Raw genomic sequence first — 17,117 nt, 5'->3', positions numbered from 1 at the left:
TGATGAAGGAGGAAGCAAGCTATGAGGGTGGTGAGTAATATTTGGGGCTCTTTAGACACTTAAGCACATTTGGTTGTCCAAACCTTACATCATGTGCCTATTTTGTTTGGGCGGTGCTCTTCTGAGATAGTGTCTTGCTAGGTACAGGATGGCTTTGACCTCCGTGTGTTGTCCAGGATGTCCTTAAACTCATGATCCTCTTGCCAGACTCTGTCATATGCTGGATCAGTAATTCTATTAAATGGGGGATGCAGCTGAGGCACCAAACGGTCAAAATAATACTTACCCAAAATAATACGACGCTATGTTTAGCACCAAAGGGTAAGATGGGGTTTAATTTAGAGATGGCTGCAGAGTCTGCCTTCTCAGCCATCCTGTTTTGCGACCATGCAGCACCAGGGAAGCCTTTCATTCACTAGAACATGGTGCTCAGAAATGTGTTCCTACTGAGTGTGACTTTCCCTTTGCGATGTCTACTGTGCTTCTGAGCATTCTTCTTTTTTATATCTTACCAGGACTCTCTCTAGGGGTTCCTTATCATCTGATTTCCTAGGTAGAATGTGTCAGCAGCATGATTTTACAAATCCTATACCTCATTAAGCAGACCTTGGTCAGCAGTCTCTTAAACACGATGCACCAAACCATAGAACACTTGGGATGGGCCAAGGCCAGGACAAGGAACGTAGCATTCCTGAATCTTTAAATTGTACATGTAAATTCAAATCCAAATATTTATTTTGAAAATGGAAATACAAATCTTCTCTAGGCTACAGAAAATAAGGAGATCATAACAAAAATGTTTCATTGGCTATGTCATCTTTAATTTGGGGGTCAGAAAGGAAGAAAAGGTTAAAATATTACATTGTAAGTTGTAATCTCTCTCTCTCTCTCTCTCTCTCTCTCTCTCTCTCTCTCTCTCTCTCACACACACACACACACACACACACACACACACACACACACACACACACATACACACAAGTAATTCTGAAGAGCTTCCAGAAAAAAAACAAGTCAGAACATCAAGGATAAGTGATACTTTGCCAACATGGTTTTCTTAATGCATTCAAGAAAGAACAAAACGCAATTACTTCCTTCACTCCTAGCTAAAGCACAGAGGTCAGGGCTTCACGTGGGAACCATATGGAGCCACCAGCTTCCTGGGATGTAAGCCAACATCCTCATTCTTCAGCCTGAAGACTGGAAAGCACCCAGGTCTGACTTACAGAAGCATCTTTCCTTGATGAAGCTTTTATTCACAGTGAACGTTCTGGCCAGTCTGCTTTGGACAGTGGGACCCTCAGGCTCAGACACGGGCTGACATCATGAACAAGCTTGACATAGAACCTACGCTTTGGGAATGAGTCTTCCCTACCTTGTATGAACAGAGGGCAAACAACAGTCTCGGCGGATGTGACAAAGGGGAGTCTACCAAGATAAATGTTTCCAATATATTGGTTGTAGTATTAGACAACTCCACACAGTTAAAAGGGAGGTTTATTTTGTGGGGTAACTTACAAGTGAAGGGATAGGTTACAGGGTCCTGGAAAGGTGTGTCGCAGTCCAGCAGTGTTCTCTGGAGAACTCTGCTCAGTCTACCTCCATTGTCCAGGGTCCAGGAACCAAGAGAGCCAGTGCATCCAGATCTTGGGTCTTAAGCACTCCTGTCTGGGCCTGGCCTTGTAGACATGACAGTTACCAAAGCCTCAATGGGGGTAGTACTTCCAGGTCAAAGCTGAAACAGCTACCCACTACACCAATATGATGCATTTTATAAACTGTAGCCAGGCCCAATCCCTCCCAGATATCTGTTTCAGGACCTGATTCCTTTAAGATGTCTGTTCCTCGCCATGTTGAAGTGCTGAGAAGGCATAGGGAATAGTTTCACACTTCCAAGCTTGTTAATGTCACAGCCTCGCTTTCACATGCCATTAAGATTTTCCAAGAGACATTCATCCAGAGTCCCACGTGGCAGAGTTAGCCATGTTGAAGTGACATGTCCCAGGGAATGCTTTACACAGAACTTCTCTTGCTGTTTCTCACAGCCAGCCTTACATAAAACTCCAGACCTAAGACCAATCAATGAAATTTGTTTGTTGTTTATTTTTCAAAACTGAGACCAGAGACCAAAGGTTCTTACTCTTGTGTTTTCCAACATAATTGATGGCCATTCTCTAGGTTCATAGTAAGGTTCATAATATGGTAAGGTATGGAACTTCATAAAATAATCAATGCAGTGGTGTGACAAGAATATATCCTAAAACTACAAAGCTCACCCAAGCACAGTGCCTCTCACTAAATCTCAACACTCAAGATGCTGCACCAGGAAGGGCACTGCAAGTCTGAGATCAACTTGGACGATAGAGTGAGTTCTAGGCCAACCTGGGCTGCAAAGTTAGATTCTATCTCATGAAATAAAAACAAACAAAAATCACAAAGCTTTTAGTCAACTTTGAGGGACTTAAGTGTTCATAATTAAGATGTGGGGCAGTGAATTAAAACCAAACATCCCCTTCAAGTCATTGGGCAGATTTGTAGCTCTTCTCTCCTTTATTAATTCATAAAAGAGGTGACACAATACACTTTATCAATTAAATGTGATAAAACATGGAAGGAATGACTATTTAGCATCTTTCCTGAGGTAAGTAAGCAATAAAGCCAGAGATTTTGTTCAGATCTGCAATTGTCTCCTTCAAAACACCACAGTAATGAAAAGTTATTGTTCCATGCTTAAGGAGAAGAGAATAATTCACAGATGTCCTAAGGATTGCTTTAATTGCATTTTTAAAAAATGTGGGTCAGCAAGATGGCTTAATGGATGAAGTGTTGCTGTGTAACCCTGATGCCCTGAGTTTGATCCCCAAAGCCATGTCAAAAGCTGGAGGTGGTGTCATGTCCATAATCACAGTGCTTGTCCAATGAGCTAGAGGGTAGAGATGGGAAAGTCACCAAAAGCACATAGTCCAGCTAGCCTAGAGTGCACAGAAAGGCAGAAAAAGAGAGACCTTGCCTCAGGAAAGCAGAAGGAGAGACTCCCAAAAGTAGTTGTTCTGTCTTTTGATGTCAACAAATGTACTGCGTCTCTCTGTCTCCCTCTGTCTCTGTCTCTCTCCCTCTCTCTCCCTCTTTCCCACTCCCTCCTGACCTCCCTCCTCCTCTCCCCCTCTTGCCCTCACTGACTGTACCCCTATCTTCCTCTCCTTTCCAAATTTAAAAATGTCTTAAAAATGTAAACCTGAATGCCAAATGCATTTTGTTCCTATAATCATATTTATACCTGAGGATGTTGCCAAATCATGGCCCTTTCATACCAAGAAAAGTGCGTGCGCACACACACACACACACACACCCATTGTTATTTTCATCTTCATACTTAAATTTGTGTAGAGACCTGGGCGATCAGTTGTGGTTCATAGCATTGCCTCACGGTGGCGCTAAATCATCACTTATAGACTGTCAAGGCCCATAGCCAGCTGTGCAGAAACAAGAGTCTGCACAGATGCATTCCTCCTGGGTAACTAAGAAAGAATTTGTTTCTAATCTGCAGTTCTTCTCAACCAACCTTGAACAATGACCTTGACATGCTCAACAAATCTATCAGCAGTGTGAATGCACAGCTGCTTTTCTCTCCTGGCATCACTACAAATACACCACACTGAAGAGCTGCTTTTATCCTTGGAGAGAATTTTGTGGGCTTATCTTTTAAACTATTGTGTTGATTTAGAATTCTCAACTTTGATTACAACCACAGCATTGGCATTTAAGGTAACATTTACTGTGTAACTTAATTTCATGTGGTCCTGGTGAATCGTTCATTAAACCCCTTACATTTCCCAGCCCCTACATTTCAACTTGAAATCTGTAATCAGCTCTTTCTCCACTTTCTTATTTTAAAACAGACACAAAATACAACAAACCCTCTTTATAGAAACACAGTTATATAGTAATATAATCAGTCTACTAAAAAAAATTCAAAAACAACCTTAAAGTATTTTTGGTTGTATTTTCCTACTTAACCGAACAGTGCAGCTACTTGAAGAACTTTAATAATTTAAAAAAATACTATTGTGTGTATGTATGTGCCACAGCATGTATATAGGGGTCAGAGGACCTCTCCATCCTCCTTTGGTGGGTCCCAGGGATCAAACTCAGGTCTCCAGACTTGTGTGGCAAGAACCCTTAGCCACTGAGCCATCTTGCCAGACCTACTTGAAAAGTTTGTAAGGCAGTAACCAACAGATTCTGACTTAATTGCTCTGGGGTAAAGCCTGACATTGGGGTGTTGGGAATGACCTCCAGTGTTTATAATGAGCAGCCACAGCTGAAAATCAGTGTGCTTAGAGTCATACCCCCAAACCAGGGCCAAATGAATGTTTAAAGGCTACCAATCCTATGTGTCAAAAATCCTAAGCAGTTTCCCATCAAAGATGGCAGATTAGTGACCTGAAGCCAAATCTTTCCCAGGAATGTGTTGGGTCCTGTTTCAAAACTGTTCAAATTCAAAATTAAAAAATGGGAGATGTCACATAAAATGTAGCTTTCCTACTTATTTATTTATTTTTATTTCTTGCTATGCAAGACCTCATTCTCATGCAAATGTCATCTGAGGCTGCGAGCTGCCTCCTTTAGACATGTGGTGTAGCCTCTGGTTGAGTCAGGCCACCATCCCTCATTTATACATCCTATACAACTCACTTTCATCAGCCACCTGTCTTAGAGACCTTTTAGTTTGCAACCCTAGTCTAGAAGAAGTTTAATCTTAATGTAATCATTCATTCAATTATTCATGCATTCATTGAATAAACATGAAATACGCATAAAGAGATTGATTTTGTAGGTTTGCTATGCAAACATTTAGCATTCAAATTCCCACTCTGGCCCCTTTCCTTCTAACTTTATTTATTTATTTATTTAGCTAGTTAGTTATTTTTAAGATTTATTGAGTTATTATGTATATAGTGTTCTGTCTGCATGTATGCCTGCACACCAGAAGAGGGTACCAGATCTCATTACAGATGGTTGTGAGCCATCAGGTGGTTGCTGGGAATTGAACTCAGGACCTCTGAAAGAGCAACCAGTGCTCTTAACTGCTGAGCCATCTCTCCAACCCTCCTCCTAACTTTAAAGGCACCTCCTTTTATTAAGCTGTTCTAAACAGCAGCTACAGCAAGACATTTCCTCTCCTGGTAATAATAACACACAGGTTCCTTTCCAGAAGCCCTTGTGATCTGGACCACCTGAGCAAAAAGCAGTGTGTGAAACTTTCCCATCCAGAGAAGAAAGCTGGTTGCCTCGCACGTTTTCTTTCTCAGAAGCTGCAGTGAAGAGGCGGGAATGAGAGAAAGGATGGAAAGAAGAGAGCGAATACAGAGACATGAGGGATGCTGGAACTGTGGGAGAAAGAAGCTAGCATAAGACAATGGCACACACCAAACGGGATGGCAGTGAGAAGCAGAGCCCAGGGACAGCATGCCCCTGTGCCTTCCTACTAGGGATCGCTGTCAACACCTAAGAGCGTTCTCACTAACATGAGGACCCGCGGGTTGCTGTCAGTGTTTACATGTGAAATGGCCCCCATAGGCTCATGTACTTGAACGTGGTTGCCAGCTGGTAGCTGCTTTGGTTGTGGAACTTTAAGGAGGTAGAGGCTGGCTGCAGGAAATGAGTGTCTGGGGGTGGGCTTTTTTTCCAGTCTGCTCCCTCTTCTGCTGAGAGGTGAAAGGAGACCCTGTCATGAAGCTGCCCACTGCCATGCCTTCCCTGAGATCATGGCCTGTGTCACCCCTAACGATGTGCTAAAACAAATGAATTCCCTTCTCTCAAGCTGCTTTGTTGGGTATCTGGTCACAAAGACCATGAAAGATGCTAGTTAAAGGCAGAGGAAAACTCTGGATGGGTAGCATCTGATGAACTGTTAACATGTCACGACATCTTTCTATAAACAAGGAGATGCAATTGTGTTTCAAACTGTGGGACAATGAGTGGGCCATATGAACAAAACTTGGACATGTGCTAAGTGAATTAAGTCAGTCACACATGAAAAAGGTAGACAGAGATCATTCTGTTGAGATAATGTTGCCAGATACTTAAAAATCAGAGGAAGGGACCCAGAAGGAAGAGCGTTGTTTAAGGGCATAGAGTAATTGTTCTCAACCTATGGGTCGAGACCCCTTTGAGATTAAACAACCCTTTCACGGTGGTTTTCTAAGGCCATCAAAAAACACAGATATTTACATTATGATCCCTACAACAGAAAAATTATAAAGTAGCAGTGAAATAATTCTGTGGTTGGGGGTCACCACAACATGAGGAACTGTATAGAAGGATCCCAGCGTTAGGAGGGTTGAGAACCACTGGGATAGAGTTTCAGATTTACAAGAGGAAACTGCTCTGAAGAATTGTTTCACCCAACACTACCAAATTGGATATCTCAAATGGTTAAAATGGCAAGTTTTGTTATGTGGTTTCCAGTAACCACAACAAAGGAAAAACAGAAAGGAGAGAAACAAAATGATTGTGTGATGCTTGCCACCATCACGGGGCTGTCATGGACGTCTCAGCACATAACCAAAACAAAGTTTGGAAAGATGGGGCCTGCCTGTACCCACTTTACTGTGGGGAAGCCATTGTTAAAACTGGTGCCACCTTAATCCACCTTCCTACAACACACTCAACCTGCCGCTTCCCAGCTCCATCTCGGAGATCAGCGACAGCTGCCTTTGTGCAGACAGGACGACAATCTTTTACAGCCCAGTTACAAAGAGCAAGCTCTGAACTAGTATTCAAGGCACTGAACCCAAGATAATTTACGAGCTACGACATCCCCAGCTGGCAGCGAAGTTCTTAAAACTGGTTTATAGATGCCTTCCAGGACAAGCTATAACAACAGCTGAGCCATTTAACTATAGCCCAGATACCATAATCTGGTGTTTGAAAACATTTGTATGTGTGTGGAGAAATGGACCTACTGAAGACATGCTTGCATGTATCAGTTCGGTGTCACTAACTGGAACTGAAGGGTGCATTTTCCAGGACAGTGATATTCGGAGCCAGAGCCCCAGGATGTGAGACGCAGACCTTGTACTGTATCAGAGAACACTTATCTGGACATCTTCAGTGAGGTGGTACCACCCAGTGTTCCATTCTGCAGCCCTTCTGGGAATTACTCAGCTATTACAATAGACCCAAGAATGTCCCACTTTAGATAAAAGGCTGTTTCCCACACAGTCATTATGAAAAGCACCCACTGTCCATTTACTAACCCAGGAGTGCTTCTGTGGGCTTATTAAAGACTATACATGTGATTGCTATCTGAAATCCTTGGCATTTAACTTTACCTCACAGATAAAACTAAGTCCCTCTACTTAGCATCTAAACTGGATTCCAGCCTTTACAGTTAGCAGCCCTGTGACCTTAGGTCTATCATTTGTATTTGGCTCTTGGATTTGTAATCTGAAAAATGAGACAGGTGTTCGTGTTCCATAGGTTTGTTATATAAAGGGGCAGGTGCTTCATAGAGTCGTTATATAAAGGGACAGGTATTCCATAGCGTTGTTATATAATGGGACAGATGTTCCATAGGGTCATTATATAAGGGACAGGTGTTCCATGGGGTTGTTATATAATGGGACAGATGTTCCATAGGGTCATTATATAAGGGACAGGTGTTCCATGGGGTTGTTATATAATGGGACAGGTGTTCCAAAGGGTAGTTATATAATGGGACAGGTGTTCCATAGGGTAGTTATATAATGGGACAGGTGTTCCATAGGGTAGTTATATAATGGGACAGGTGTTCCATAGGGTCTTTATATAAAGGGACAAGTGTTCCTTAGGGTCATTATATAGTGGGACAGGTGTTCCATTGGGTTGTTATATAGAGGGACAGGTGTTCCATAGGGCCGTTATATAACTTAAATAAAGGATCTACTGCAGAATCTGGTACATAACACATGCTACTCAGAAATGACTTTCCATCTTTCTTCCTCAGTCAAGAGCAGAGGCCAGGGACTTTGCTCCACTAAGGGCCAGACAAGAAATGCTTCTTTCTTTTCAGGCTATATATTTTCTGTCACACCTCCTCAAGTCTGTCATCTTGGAGCAAAAAAAAAAAAAAAAAAAAAAAAAGGCATGACGTGTTCCCAAAAGCATTGCAAATAGGCTAGGAATAACTGAGTGGGTATGAGGTCCGAGGCCTGGTTACTCAGGACTTCAAAGAGGAAACGGAATAATGTCGCAAACCAACAAACTAAGCAGAAGAAATAAACAGGCTTGGGCTAGAATTCCCTCAGGCTAGAGCGTGTACACTCAAAAAAATCTGCTTCAGTGGCTTGATTAAACTTTTCACTTTTAATTTAATGTTGAAAGCTCACAGAGTAGTGGGCACTCAAATCTGAAACTCTCCATCAATTTGCCTATCCCATAGCTTCTTGGTAAATCATGGTTGAGAAAACCCCCCTCAAGCTTCCTGTGAAGAGCAGGAAATAATAATACCTAGAAAGGAGTTTCTATGTGCAAAGAAGGAAAGGCTGCAACTTGATTCCAGATTTTTTAAATATTACTTAACAAATATGTCGGCTCTTGCTTCCATATGAAAAAGCATTTCTTGAAGGACCTAAGCCTCTAGCTAACAACAATTTATTTCCTCAGGGCAGCTCAGAACCCAAGACAGGGTATAGGGATGGGAGGGAGAGATAATGGGTATTTTTCTTTAATGTCTATGTTTTTCAACCATGTAAATACACTGTCTATTAAAAAATGGGTTTCAAAAATGAACAGCGAAAAGCCCATGAGGCCTCAACCTTACACAAAGAACCACAATCAACTGAGTAAGACTGGGATCAACAACAATCAATGAGTAAAGAGGCTGTGAACTGAGGGAGAGTGGGAAGGGGTGTACCGAAGGGTTTGGAGCAGGGGACAGACAGGGAGAAATGTAATTAAGTTACAATCTGAAACATAAATGAACAAAACAAAAAAGTATGGGTTTCAAAAAACAAGAAAAAGAAAGTAGACTAAAAAAAATTTTTCCTATTAATAAAATCAGCATAATGTGGTGATATTTTATTTGTGCTCTAATAAATAAAGCTTACTTGGAGATCAGAGGAAAAAGCCAGCCACTACACTAAACATAGGAGTCAGGCAATGGTAGCACACATCTTTAATCCTAGCATTCAGGAGGCAGAGTTTCATCTGGTTCTCTGTGAATTCAAGGCCACACTGAGAACAGAGCCAGGTGTGGTGGCACTCGCCTTTAATCCCAGCACTAGTTAACCATAGAGGTCTGGAGGTGTGTACAGACAGACAGGAAGTGATAGAGCTGGGCAGGAAGAGGAAGTGGTGTAGCTGGGCAGGAAGAGGAAGTGAGATGGCAGGACACAAAAAGGTTTATATGTGGCTCTCTCTTGGGCTGAGGATTTTCCTAGGGTAAGAACTTGTAACTGTGGCTTATTCTATTCCTCTGGTCTCTCAGTTTTCACCCCAATTTCTGGCTCCAGGTTTTTTTATTAATAAGACTGTTCAGCAATTCGTCTTACACATAAAGACACAGAGGAACCTGAGATACTAGGTACCAAACGCAGGTGAAGTTCTCCTGGGGAGTCTGATCACAGATCACAGTCTACTGGGTGCCTCCTGTTAATGGGCCACTTACATGTCTTCTTCTTTCTGCTTTGTGAGGCTCAGAGGAAACAGGTGGAATGCTAACGAGTGGCAATGGGAAGTGGCCCCAGAAGCTTTGGTGGCTGAGCAAGCCCTGGAATTAGTTTGCTAGGTTACCTTCACTTCTGTGACAGGACCCCCTCCTACTCTGCATCACAGCAGCCCCTACAATTGATGCGATACTGGTCACCACCAAAGGTGCTATAGTTTCTCTTATCGCCAATCAAACCTTCCAGAAAGGTGCCTGGAAGCCATGGCGTACATTGCTCAGGTACGTACACTGCTCTGTATTCAAGTCCTGCCTTTGGGCTGACTGCTCTGAGCAAGTTTCTTTACTACATTCTGAGCAAACTTCTTCCTCTGAAGTAATTCTTGTCCCCTAGGCTATCAGGAGAACAAGACATGTAAGGCACATAGCGCAGATCCAAACACAGTATAAGAGGTTAAGACACTAGTTATTATGGGCTGCATTTCCTACTCTTGTTTCCTCCTAATGGCTGTGAGATGGTCTTCAGGGCCTTGCAGAAACAAGGTCTAGCTAGTCTAGTGTGAAAACTTCCACTTTCTGATCAGAGACTCTCCAGCCAGGATAGCGCTGTGCGTACTCACATCTTCGTGTCCAAGTTCATCCCCATTCTGAGCCCTGCAGCTGAGTTTATGCTTCCTGTCCTATGGTCTAAATCCCGCATGCCACTCAATGCCCTACACAAGGGTTAGGACTTCATGAGAATTTCCAGTGACACCATATCTTCTCCACCTACTGTGTACAGCATTTCCATGCAACAATATGGTTAACCTCTCTTAAAATATGGGAGGGGTATAAGAACACACAGTCAGTAGTGTGGGCTCCAGAGAAAATTGCCTGATGTCTCTCAGTCCCAGTCTCCTCTTCTATATCATCTGAATGAATTAACTCCATTTGTAATTAATGTTAAAATCGTGATGAGGATCAGACACATAAATACTTCAGGTAACAATTATTTAAAACATTACCATTATATATTTATGCTAATTGTATTTTATGAGCCTGGCTTTTCTTTCTCTTGGTTATTCTATCTGTATGTGCCATTCAACAGTACCTAGCCTTATAGTGGTCCCTGAATGGTATGTTCACCAAGAAACATACATAAAAGGATGAGAGAGGTGCCTGAGTAGACCCAGGGGTTACAGAATAGTCTCTGCGAAATCTGGCTAGCTCTGAAACTTTTCCCCCTCCTCTACTTTAATTTCCCTGTAGAATAGACAGTCTCTCTCATACTGCAACAGTAAAAATGGCTGAAGAGCCGGGAGGTGGTGGTGCACGCCTTTAATCCCAGCACTCGGGAGGCAGAGCCAGGAGGATCTCTGTGAGTTCGAGGCCAGCCTGGTCTGCAGAACAAGATCCAGGACAGGCACAGAGAAACCCTGTCTCGAAAAAACAAAAAAACAAAACAAAACAAACAAAAAGGATGAAGAACTAAGAGATACAGAATTGCAATTTAGCTTTCCAAGCAAAAGTGTCCATCAGTTCGTATGCCTGTCAACCCAACTAGTTTAGCCTGTAGACTTAACATAAGCTCGCCAAACATGTTTCCATCGATATAAAGAGAAATGATCATGCATGAGCTACCCTCTTTGCATGATGGCTGAAACAGGCTTAAAAGTGCACCTGGAAGATGTTTACCCACAAATTTTGCAAGGTATGGACATTTATACATTAATGAAAAAAATAAATAATGGTCAAATTAACTGGATCTGTTTCCAACAGAGTTCTAAAGAAAGTGAATCCTTTTGGTCTAGATGCCTCTTAAAGAAAAAAAATCATAACTTATATTGTGGAGTTCTGATGTCTGTCTTCAAAGGTTCTATCATATCCAATAATTCTTTCCAAAAGTACAAATTTACCCAAAACTAAATTTATTTTCCCATGTCCCCTGAGAAGTGCATGTGAGAGATGGCTTAGAAATAATCCAGAGGTCCCCAAAAGGAAGAGAAGTAGAAAAAACAAACAAACAAACAAACAAACAAAACCAAAAACAAAAAACAGTGGCAGCCAGTAAGTTGGACATGCTTGGTCTTTTCAACGGGAGCTACTGGAGCAGTGTGAGCCATTCTGGGGCTAAGAAAGGAGATTTAAAAGTGCTGAAGGTAACTGTGACATCCATCCGGAGGCCCTTGTGTGAGGAGAAGCTGTTTCCCACCAATGGCGAGTCCACCATTCATCAGGAACCCTGTTCAGTTTGAGCAGTACCAACAGGATTCTACAGCAGGCAGTGACATCCCGACAGGGCCCTTGGGATGGACAGCATGTCAAAATGTGGGGGTCATGTGTCTTTTCCATGTCTTTTTTTGACAAAGAATATGAAGTTCAATTTTAAAAATGGTTAACGTATTTGAGAATGGAGTAGGGAGGGGGTGAATGTTCCCCCAGCATCATTTCTAAAGCTCAGGCAAGAAAGCACTAGATTAAATCTAACCTTACCTCTATTCTTTCCCATATGGCTTCATAGTTGTCTTGGTGTTGAATATCTTGCATTAGTTTCTGGATTAAAGCTGATTTTGTAGCAGAATGGCTCTTGTTCTCAGAGGATGAAGGCCTCTCTGATTTCTCATCCGCGTATTTTCTCACACCGGAGAGGGGCGCACCTAAGTCCTCATCCGAAAGAATGTCACTCAGGGGCCCAGATTCGATGCTCTCCCCGAGAGAAGAAGCTATGTCACTTGATGAGCTTGGGGACACCCTGCCTAGCCCGGTGTGTTTCTTCTTGCTGTGGTATGTCGGATAGATTTCAGAATCGGAATTCATTTCAGACAGTTCCCAGTCGTCGATGTTCTGGATGGTCTCTCCTCTGGGTTTCGGAGGCAAGAGCTTGGTGAGATTTTCCAGCTTCAGAGCCAACACCTCTGTCTGTTTCAGGTGAGATGGCAACGCCAGGTATTCATCGGAGCCGTACCAGGCCTCCACGCCCTGGCCGTTCTGGGTGACGTCGCTGGGAGCAGGGGAGCTGTCTTTTTGGCTCTCATTCTGTGAAAGAGGAGGAACTGGAGATGTGATGTTGTCTGAGCCAACAGAGGACTCGCTGCTGTGACGGCAAGGGCAGGAGCTGGAAGCCTTCGACTGCGCTGGCGAGTGTCCGCTCCAGTCTCTCTGATGGCGCCGCTCATCCGAGGATGTCGACGCTGCCGAATCCGTTTCTGGTCTCACTGTGGCCTTAGGAGCCCCAGAAGGCAGCATGCTGGGCACTGCTGAGCCCCTGGTGGGTTCGGCTTGCTGTCCCGAACCAGTTCCTCGTTTAGGCGTTCGGCACAGAGGCACCTCTGCCGAGGTCTTGTGTGGCTTTTTCAGCCGACCTTTCTCTATATGGCAGTCGGTAAGCCTTCCCAGACTGGAAGACATTTCTTTAATGTGACTTCTGACCAGGCTTTCAATGTTGCCAATCCCCACCTTGTGCAAACATTCATAGGACTGGCTGGCCGCAGAGGAGCTGCTGCTGGGGTAGGAGGACTGTAACACTAAACAGAGCTTGGATCTGTCCGGGGGGTCCACCAGGGAAGGGGTGCTTCTGCTCAGCTCGGGCTTCAGATCAACCACCTGCCTCCTGCCGTCACTGCCCTTCCGCTCACCTGCACCAGTCTCTTTCAGGAAAAGCCCTCTTTTGGGCAATGTGGGCTGTGTGGGAGAGTCCTCGTTATAATTCACGCAATCGCGGATGGGTCTCTTGGGACTCGCAGTTTCACAAGGAGCCGGCTGGTTTTTCTTTGCACCGAGCTGTGGGGAGGAGCTAGGGTCTTGCTTCGCAGTCTCAGAAGGGTGTTCAGCAGCATCTGTCAGGGTGTCCCCTAAGGAAGGCATCCCAGATGTTGTGCCCTGCTGCTCTCCGGCTGCCGAAGCACTGTGTTCCTCCTGCCCACCTTTGCTCTCTTCTGAAAGAGACACTTGAGTTGCGTCCTCGTTGGCCGCCTCACAGCCGGAGGGGACAGGGTCGGTGGCCACTGTGAGCAACCCAACACTTCGGATGAGCTCCGGGAACTCCTTTTCCATCCCACTATAGCTCCAAGAGTCCAAAGGTTTGGTTTTGGTCTGGCTAGTGGTTATGTCACCCAGGCCACCAAGCAGATCCTCACTTGGGCTGTAGTCGGACAGTTCAAACGCAGTAATGCCACAGTCCAGGGACAAGTAATTTTGAGAGCATTTGATCGTTAACTGCCCAGAGTCGTCCACCTCTGTGAGAGAATCAAGCCGGCCCTGAAACACACAACCGCAATGATTTCAGTGAGCGCAACGCGGGTTACACTTAACAGCTGCATTCCCCATGAAACCCGAATGAGTCTCAGTTGCTCTGAACTGACCCATAGAAGGGCACACTAACCAATACCACACTGCTTTATATACGGTGTCCACCTTCTAAGTATCCAAAATTTAACGTGAGGCACGGAGCCACAGGGATGGTGGAGACCAATCGCCAACTTCCCATTTTGTCTTTTCTTTTGAAAATAGTACATTAACGGTTTCCCAAGCACTCCAGGTTTTGTGTGTTGCTAGTGGCTCTGGAGACTGGACTAGAACGCTGCACGTTCTAGAAGAGTGTCCCGCGATTCCACTGCCCTGCTCTGTCCCCAGCTTTCTCTTCACTTCCCCTTTCGTGTTGCTGGTCCTGGCCTCGAACTCCCACCGCAACCTTCAGGCTTTGACTTTCGATCTTTCTGCGGTAGCCTCCTCAAGAGCTAAGACTGCGGGCCTAAACTGCAAGGCTTGTCTTCATAAGCATTTTTCAAACACTGAAACCTTAAGTGAAAAAACACGATTCTGATGAAGAAAGTAACGTGAAAGTCAAATCTTCATGAACCTCTGGGGGGTTTGTTTTGTTTGTTTATGCTATCACTTCGGCACCCACCACAGTGGCTACGTCAAGAACTGTTTTAAGTAGAATAATTATGTCTATTAATCCAGTCATGTTAAATATTCACAAATCTCAGGAAAGTGAACTACTGAATTGTTAAAAAACATAACAGGGACTGTTTAAGACCCGTTTCTATCTGGCCCCACCTTTTAAAGTTATACACAGAGAAAATTAGTGACTGCTCAAGCCTCATCGCCTCTGCCCCCTCTCCTCTTCGGCATGGCCCCTCTCTCTCTGCATGTGAATTGCTAACTGCCCTTCTTGCTATTATCTATGATCCATGTGGTCCAATAGGATTTGAAATTCTTCCACACTAATAATATCACTATAGGTATTGTTTACTCTTTAATCGTATAATTGAGGGCTTTGTCTCATTGCTAATGTAGTTTCTATATCATATGATGATGTAGGATATAAACTGGATCCTGCTTACAAAGCTGAAGGACAGCCTGGTCTAGGCCCTTTGCACATGAAGGCAAGGGGGTGAAGGTGCTCCCTGTTCTCTCAGCAAGGGCACTGGAGTGAAGACCCTAACTCCAGATCCTCGTCTGACTGCTAGACCAGTGTCCCTTCAGCCAGGTCATCCTAAGACCTGACAGCCTCATGACTTACATGAGGTTTTATTATTCGAGTGTACATCTTGTCTCTGGAATGTTCTCTCCCTTCAGTTATTCTCCTTGTATCTGTCTCCCAGTCCCAACACTCTTACTCCACAATATCCAGATAAGCCAGATAATTATAGCAAACGGTCTTTCCTAAGCCTGGGCTTCCTCATTCCAAAGTGGGCATGGCTGGTTCCTATTATCACTTCTTCATTTAACCCTGGCCACTTCCTTCTGAGAGCTGTACTATTGTCCCTGTTCATGTTACATCAGAAAAAAAAAACAAAATAAAGTAAGTCACTATGGCCTCATGACCAAGGACCAGCCTAGGCCTTGGACTAAGCCTGCCTGACCTGAAGCCGAATTCTAACCTTGACTATTGCTTTAAACTGACATGCCTGCTAGCTTGTGTACCATGCTGCCAGCACAGGGGACTTCATGAACTGCAAATATGTGCTGTTAAGTCTCTGCTTAGCATTGCTAGTAACTTCCTCTGAGTGTTAGATTAAAAACCCAGAACAAAATCCCAGTGCCAGGGATGCCCTGCCCTCCCCGAAGCCCAAACTGTTTGAAGGCAAGACATGAGTAGGTCTCGGTCTCTCTGTCTCTGTCTGTCTCTCTGTCTCTCTCTGTCTCTGTCTCTCTCTCTCTCTCTCTCTCTCTCTCTCTCTCTCTCTCTCTCTCTCTCTCATACCATCACCCTACCCCTACCCATAGCAACCTACCACAGTGTCTCCATTTCAGTTTCTAAACATACCAGGATCCCTGGTTCCTCAGAAATTTGCATTCCCATCTTGAAAGCTTTCTACAATTTTATCTCAACTATCAGACTCTTCCTTACCCCTTAGATATCAGCTAAAGTTTTTACTTCTTCAAGATTCTAGCCTCTCACCTCAGTCAGAATCATTCATAGAAAGCTCTCAAACCCATGCTAACTAACTCTTATTTAACTATGTGTCTCAATGGGGAATGGTAATTAATTAGTAGTATTGTGATTATTCATCTAACTTATTTCTCCCTTTGTATGTAAGCATCGTAAGACTATCAATCACACAAAACTGTGTTTTCTGACCAGTGTCCCTGCATCAATTAGAGATATGTACAGAGTAAGTACTGCAAGATATACCCCCTGAAAGGATAATATGGCGAGATTTTGCAGGAACACAAGCTAGCAGGCACGTCAGTTTAGAGCAATAGTCAAGGACAGAATTTGCCCATGTGTAGTGTCTTCCTCTGATTATGTGCTTAGACCTGACACAAATGAGCAAGCTCACTAAGTTTCAGAGTCAGATTCCAGCTCTAACACTAATTAGCTCTCTGAGTACAGGCCAGCAACTTGTTGTGCGTTCTCATTTCCTCCATTTATAAAACAGAAATGATGGGCAGTGAGAGGACTCAGTGTGTAAATATGCTCGCCACCAAAGCTGACAACTTGAGTGTGATCCCCAGAAGACACAAGGAAAAAAGAGAAAACCAAATACTGAAAGGAATCTTCTGACCACCACAGGCATGCTATCGCACATATGCAAACACACACACACACACACACACACAAATAAAATAAAATAAAATAATAATAATAATAAGTTTAAAAGAAAATAAATGACTAGGCGGTGATGGATACACATTTTAAATCCCAGCACTTGGGAGGCTGAGGCAGATGGATCTCTGTGAGTTTGAGGCCAGCCTAGTCTACAAAGTGAGTTCTAGGATAGCCAGGACTCTGACATAGAGAAATCCTGTCTAGAAAAGGAAAGAAAAAGAAAGAAAGAAAGAAAGAAAGAAAGAAAGAAAGAAAGAAAGAAAGAAAGAAAGAAAGAAAGAAAGAAAGAAGAGAGAGAGATGATAAGCCATGCCACAAAGACGTTGAGAGGTTTAAAGTGGGCAGAACACATGGCACCAAAGTCTGGCACATGACTAAGTATTCAGCGGCTGCTCACTTTTGTTGCTTACTATATTATTCCTTCTAGTAATG

General features: G+C 43.6%; 1 protein-coding gene across 2 annotated transcripts in view; it reads right to left on the bottom strand.

Annotated features, from left to right (window-relative positions):
- Positions 1-17,117, bottom strand: part of Akap6 (A-kinase anchoring protein 6) — a 432,518-nt gene that overhangs the window by 234,454 nt on the left and 180,947 nt on the right. For both annotated transcript variants that reach the window (XM_036205359.1, XM_036205360.1), the window contains exon 4: positions 12,122-13,885. In XM_036205359.1, coding sequence (XP_036061252.1) covers positions 12,122-13,885 — 1,764 coding nt within the window. The remainder of the gene's footprint in view (positions 1-12,121; positions 13,886-17,117) is intronic.

The sequence above is a fragment of the Onychomys torridus genome, chromosome 14, assembly GCF_903995425.1.
Source record: "Onychomys torridus chromosome 14, mOncTor1.1, whole genome shotgun sequence".
In the NCBI taxonomy this organism is placed as follows: Eukaryota; Metazoa; Chordata; class Mammalia; order Rodentia; family Cricetidae; genus Onychomys; species Onychomys torridus.
The sequence above is the reverse complement of the archived record's forward strand: the minus strand, read 5'-3'. Positions and strand labels throughout refer to the sequence as shown.